This window comes from Pinus tabuliformis, chromosome 9, assembly GCF_031772625.1.
Source record: "Pinus tabuliformis cultivar Carrire ecotype Pingquan chromosome 9, CPIR1, whole genome shotgun sequence".
NCBI lineage: Eukaryota > Viridiplantae > Streptophyta > Pinopsida > Pinales > Pinaceae > Pinus > Pinus tabuliformis.
The window spans coordinates 2,011,609,701-2,011,616,293 of NC_142307.1; the positions used below are offsets into that span (position 1 = coordinate 2,011,609,701).

Genomic DNA, 6,593 nt, shown 5'->3' on the forward strand with positions numbered 1-6,593 from the left:
CATTTAATGACAATTTCATGATTACTAAATAACATAATAACACTCATGAGAGGTGGGTCATATATAAATGGGTATATATATATATATATGAGATATATACACTTGATAATAATGTCATCATTACTAAATAACATAATAACACTCATAAGAAGTGGTTCATATATATGAAAAAGTGGGTATATATGAGATATACATTTAATGACAGTTTCATGATTACTAAATAACATAATAACACTCATGAGAGATGGGTCATATATATGAAAAAGTGGGTATATATGAGATATACATTTGATAACAATTTCACCATTACTAAATAACACAATAACACCCCTGAGAGATAGATCTCATTCATCCCCTGAGAGATAGATCTCATATATGAATGAAGTAAAAATGATATAAGCAGTGAACTCAGGAAAAGAATAAAGATATACCATGATGTTAACTGTGAAATGTGGAGCCCTTTACATACTTAAGAACAACATGATTAACATTAGAATGTCTGCCCATTTTGGGTCCTGATCAAAATTATTTTGATTTCTGTCCGAGTCTGTCTGGGTTTGTAATGGGTTGAATTTAGAATCATCAATGTTTAGGTCTCCACTTGATGCCACCAAGACGACTCATGAATATGTGCATGGTTTCCTCATGAAAACCAGAAGGATCTGGATTGTATCACTGACAAGTTGTTTTAAGTTACTACATACAATTACTTTGATAAGTTGTTTTAAGTTACTACATACAATTACTTTGAGTGGTTAGAATGTATGGTATGTAAGACAATCTTAAGAACTAAACTTTAACATTTTGCAAGAAGGTGAAACCAGCACTAGTGGTATATAACTTTACTGACCCAGGTTCGATTTCCAGCATGTTAGAATTTGCACACTTTCTCATCTACTTAGGAATCCTCAGAGTGACACACTCAGTTGATTGACCTCAGTCAGCGAAAAATGAGGTGTTTCTGCAATGTCTGTGTGAGCTATTTCACAATAGAGGTATTCATCCATCATCAAAATGGTTTGGCCCCAAAATGAATCTAGTCTGTCAGTTCACAAAGGCAATAGAGGCAATGGATGATCATTTGACTCAAATGTTTATTGGTCAATGACTTAATCTTGGCAATCAGTCCACAAAGGGAATGGATGATTATTAGGCTCAAATTTTTATTGGTAATCACTTCTCTGGTAAGTAAAAAATCAGCTCTCTAATGCTGTCATTGATGATGAGAAAATCAAGCCACTTAGACATGCAATACTTGCATGTCTTCTAGTCTGCATCTGCCTTCATCTTATTGATCGATTTCTGAAAACAATTGGATGTCGATAATACACTTCAGACCGATTTTCTTTTATAGCTTATGCTCTGTAAAATCTTGAATACTACACAAAGATACAAATTTTCCCAGAAGCTTGACATAAAATTAAAAGGCCATAAAAACATGAATTCTCTGTTAACTGGAAAAGCTGGTGAGGAATTGGGTTCTATCCAGCCAAGAAGCACTTATTTGGATTATAACCCACAAATTCATCTGAATTGTACCATCAGCTGAACTGGTGAATTCATAGTACATGTCAACAATGTAGTAGCCCGTGGCAGTTGCAGCCTCTCCTAATGAAAGACGATGCATACATTTTTCCTTTGTTTCTGTATAATTTCAAAATGCTGCCCTTACTACCAAAATTCTTGGGAGACCATAAAGGTGCCAAGGCGAAGGAATAATTTCCAAGGAACCTTGCATAGCATTACCACCAATCATTACCTCTTCCAGAAGGCAAAGCTCATATATACAATTGATAAGTTTTCAGTGCAGTATCCAATCTATATTCTAAACTAAGGGCAATAAATTTATGTTACAAGTGTGCTTCAGTTCTCTCAGACTATTTAGTTTTACCTTCCTTGCAGTTCCTTGAAGAAGATTTCTGAGATGTAGATGGAAATCGTCTCATCCCCTCAAGACTATGTTTCTTTTCATCGACATTTCCTGTTCGAAATGCTCCAATTGTCTGGTAATTTTTCTGCCTACTAACTTCTTTGGCCAGAGAATTGATAGAACACTGACTGTCAACACCACTAAAAGAATGCATTTTCATTAGCCTTTGATTTGGTGCTATATTTCTATTAATTGGCCTAACAGAAGGGGGAGGAGAAGAATGCATTGCAAGTTTACTTGGACCTGGAAAATCAGAACTGACTGCTGGTTCCTTTGGTGATAATCTATGACTGGGACTGCTGGAAAGCCTTGTTCCCCGAGCATCGGATCCAAGTTGTTTCATGGCTACGAACTCCTTATCCCTATCAGTTGTACCATGTCTGCCTGAGTCATCTTCCCGCTGCTCTCGCTGCCCATTCACGTTCAATTTCTGATCCTGAAAATTTATTCCAGGACTGGATTTTTTCATTTCTAAAGATGTTCCCGTTCTGTTTTTCAATTCATTTTCAATTCCTAAGAGGGAATGCTCATGTTTTCTTTGAAGTTCCATTAATTCCTTCTGATGTTTGACTACTAAAAATCGCAACTCTCTGCTGGTGGAATCTTCATCTTCATCAGATAAAATATTGACTGATGATGGTGATTGAGGATGGAGCATAGGTTTGGGGACTGAGCTAGGACAATCAGAGCCGGTGACAGGACTGAACCCTTCAGACAATCCATTGCTCCAACTTTCTTCAAAGTTACCAACATATCCTGTAGTTTCTGGAGGTTTTGCAGGTTTGCTTGGAACTACATCCTCTTTGTTACCAGTACCTGAGGATATTAGACAAGTTTGGGGATCTTCAAAATTGCTAATCCCTGAACAATGTGATATTAAAGATCTAGGTGAAACTGGATCCTCTCCATTCACCCAATCGTGATGAAGAACATCTGATGATCCGCTTGAAATTGTAGGAGCCTCCTCTTCTACATATGAATAATAATCTGTTGCATTAAACTGGAATGTGACTTCTTCAAAGCGGCCATGCATGGCTGCACATTCAACTTGAGTACAAGGCACTATTTCTGATTTGTTGTCAACGTGGTAATGAGACCTCAGGTATTCCAACAGGGAACTCTGAGAAGAGATACTGGAGACATGATCGTTATGATTCCACCAGCAATTTTCACTTGTTTTGTCGGAGGAATGGTAATGGTCATAGAAGGAATGGTGATCATCTATTGCTACCCCTGCATTCCAATCAGGTACCAAAGCCATTATTTCTTCATCAATCATTTCTGCAATCTTTGTAACATCCTGATCAGCAAGGTCAAGCTCCGCAACCATTTCGCTGGCCACACTCATGGCTGTATCTCCTTCCACATCAAATGGGAAATAGATATTACGAATGCGCCCTGCAAGATGTATCGAACTTGTGAGTTGTGACATTATCACGGGTGAAAAAGTAGACTAGGGACTAGTTGATAGAAATAGCAATAGCAAATAGTCTTACAATTTACTTTGTTAGTAATATCAGGCTTCAAAGCCAGCCAGCAAGTTCATGGTTTTCTGGGGCAATATAAGATTCATTACCTTCAGTGTCAGCAATTCGAAGTCTTAAAAATATTGTGTCATCCTCCCTCTTCTTGCCTTTGACAGTGAAATCCATGTTGTGAGACATACTGTCCTCTCTAATGTATGAGGGCAAAGGTACAACCTTTTGTTGTCTTTTGCTCTCATGGTGGACAGAAATTCCATTCTTGCTACAAGGATGCACAAGATGCATGCTTTGGAGTAATTTATGAGCACCATTTTGAAAAGCTTCCATGTTAGGTTCTCTTAATAATGGGCCAAGTTCCCCCACATCATCTTTGCAGAAATCTAATCTGGAAAAGGAATATTCTAAGCCATGCTCATCAGTCTGAAGAAATGGGTCCATTAAGAGCTCTCTTGCAGGAAGCCTTCTGGAAACAGTGACCAAGCATTTCTCAACAAACTGTCTCACTTCAGGATCCTTCAGTTTGTACAGAGCTGCTGGTTTTTTCCCCTGAGAATCGATTCGAGAACTGGAATTCAATTCCAAAATTCTTGTATAAAAAATAGCTAAGTAGGGTAGTCCCCAAGTCGGAACTCCAAGTGATGAAGAATGCTTGCTTTTGCCAGACTGGCAAAGAGTTCAAGTCTCACCAGGATCCAACAAAGATTTGTATTGAAATAGATTTCAACGACGAAATAACTTACAGATGTTACTTTCTTGTAGATCTGAGCTGGGTTGGAGCATTCGCTGTAAGGATACTCAAAGGTGAGCATTTCCAATAGGCACATCCCAAATGCATAGATGTCAACTAATTCATTGTATTCCTCGTCGTACAGCTCAGGGGCCATGAATTCCGGGGTTCCTGCATAAAACCTTTTGGAGATTAGAAGGTCCCAAGAAGAATTGAAATCTGTCTAGAATGGAAGGACGAGATCAAAGCTATTTAGTTTTACCGATAACGCTGTGAGCTGAATGAGTTTTACGCAGAATTGCAGCAAGCCCAAGGTCTCCAATCTTAACTTCCCCCTGATTCCCATTGACAAATATGTTGTCACACTTCAAATCTCTGTGTATTATGGGAGGATCATGGCTGTGCAGGTATAGAAGCCCTCTCAAGATCTGACGAGCCCAATTCTTCACAGCTCTTAAGTCTACACGTTTGTGTTTTTGTCTATATCTGGATCCCCAAAAGAAGAACAAGAAATCTGCCATTGAATATCTATATACATCCAGCCAACAAATTCATTGAAGTTCACATAACTGCCAGTCTACTAATGAAGGGCTAGTGAAACTTACTGCCTAAGAGTACCAGATGTGAACATCTCTGTAATGAAGTTGATGTTCCTTGTCGTGGTATCGATCCATGATGAAAAGAATTTGATGATATTCTTGTGCTTCAGAGTCTTCAGAAGATGGACCTCTGAATAAAGTCTCTCCAGATCCTCAGGTGACTGCAGAATATCATTCACTTTCACTTGGTTCCACGCCACTTCAATCCCCTCTATTTCATCAAAGGCTCTGTATCTGCATATGCATCAAACAATCTATCATAATCAACATCAGAAAACCCAAATTTCATTACCTAAAGGTCTACACAGATCCAAAAACAAAATCTGGTTACAGAAGAATCTGTGAGTTGAAGCAAACAGTCATTGATTACAAAGGTGTTTCTGGATGTAAACATAAACAAATTTTGACTACAGAAGAGCTTTTGGGTGGATCCTAAAACAAATTTTGATTGCAGAACAGTATGCCGGTGGAAGCATAAACAGATTTTGAAGACAGACGAGCTTGTAGGTGGAAGTATGCCCAAGTTATTAATCACAGAAGAGATTGCGTGTAGAAGCATAAGAAAATTTTGAAAACAGAATGGTTTTTGGGTGGAAGCATAAATACGTTTTGGTTACAAAAGGGCTCGTGGATGGATCCAAAAACATTTTTTTATTACAGAAGAACTTCTGGGTGGATCCATAAACAAGTTTTGATTAAAGAAGAGCTTGTGAGGAGAAGCATGGACAAATTTTGAGTATACAAAGGTTTACGCAGATCAAAAAACAAATTTTCATTGCAGAAAAAAATTGTTGGGGAAGCGAAAATAAATTTTGATTACAGAAAAGTTCATAGGTAAGAAGCATACACAGTCTTCGATGCTCCCTTGCCAAGCACATCATTGTACTGCAAAACAACAGAAAATTATATCAACCGGATCTGTAATCCTCTCACACAAAAACTCTATATATACGCACACATAACACAGATACTGTTACGACCCTCTACCCAATATCAGGATCACTTATATAATAAATAGTAGGTTGGACCAAAAGTTTGTTTACCCGGCCATAGCGACCAGTGGGATCAACCTCCAGAAATTCTGATTCAGGCTCTTGTTGAAGCCCGTAATAAGGCATGATGGTAGCCGATGCTGCTGCTAAGACAGTATTCCTAATGTATGAGAGTTGCAGAAGTTGTTTTATAAATAGGAATTAAATGATCAGATCTGGGGCCATCCTTGGTGGTTTTCATACTCTGAAGATAACCCACCTGCACAGTGAATCAATCCCCACAAACATCCAGTCCATCTGGGGTCCAATTCGGATTTTTGGAATCCGAATATTCTCAAAAAACATGTGATAGGTGTTTCGTACAAGTAAAAAGAGGCCAACTTACTGCAATTAAAGTGATCCCCATCGTCATCACCATTTGCCACTGGTGCTCACTGGTTGGTTTGTTGTTTGTGCAATCAAACAGCAAACTCCCAACTCATTCAATGAATGTGCTGCAACAACGACAAATACTATTACTGTTCTATCATATCATGTGGATGGAGATGAAGATGAGACATGCCATTGCCTATGCCTTTGCCTTAGCCATAGCCATCATCATTATTGGTGCATGCTATAAAAAGAAACATGAATTTAATATTAAATCAACAATACCATCTTCTTAGCATCATGGATGGTTTTCTAGAGCTCAAATGGTGGACTTATCCTTAAGATTTTCAAGGCACCCTCAATTATTCATGTAGTAGGTATTGCTTCATCCTTCTTGTTATTTGGTGCTTTGTGCTTGGGTTTGCCTCACCACCACGGTTCATGTGACTCCCAAAAGCATAACACCTAACATCATCTCTTACGTCCCATACC

At 38.4% G+C, this 6,593-nt stretch overlaps 1 protein-coding gene across 1 annotated transcript; it reads right to left on the reverse strand.

Annotated features, from left to right (window-relative positions):
• Positions 1-1,317: 1,317 nt before the first annotated feature.
• LOC149157133 (putative serine/threonine-protein kinase WNK9) lies at positions 1,318-6,226 on the reverse strand. The gene is made up of 7 exons (XM_089439110.1): positions 5,784-6,226; positions 5,588-5,625; positions 4,747-4,974; positions 4,404-4,627; positions 4,155-4,312; positions 3,507-3,960; positions 1,318-3,328 (listed from the first exon to the last, which is right to left on the reverse strand). Exons 1-7 carry the CDS (start codon positions 5,856-5,858, stop codon positions 1,878-1,880), a joined length of 2,628 nt encoding a protein of 875 aa, XP_089295236.1. The 5' UTR covers positions 5,859-6,226; the 3' UTR covers positions 1,318-1,877.
• Between the last annotated feature and the right edge of the window lie 367 nt (positions 6,227-6,593).

Excerpts from the sequence above, each read along its gene's own strand:
- LOC149157133 (XM_089439110.1), bottom strand. The coding sequence starts at position 5,858 with ATGCCTTATTACGGGCTTCAACAAGAGCCTGAATCAGAATTTCTGGAG. Across the intron at positions 5,626-5,783 it reads CCACTGGTCGCTATGGCCGG|TACAATGATGTGCTTGGCAA; the intron begins GTAAACAAACTT and ends GTTGTTTTGCAG. Across the intron at positions 4,975-5,587 it reads AAGGGAGCATCGAAGACTGT|ATACAGAGCCTTTGATGAAA; the intron begins GTATGCTTCTTA and ends ATGCATATGCAG.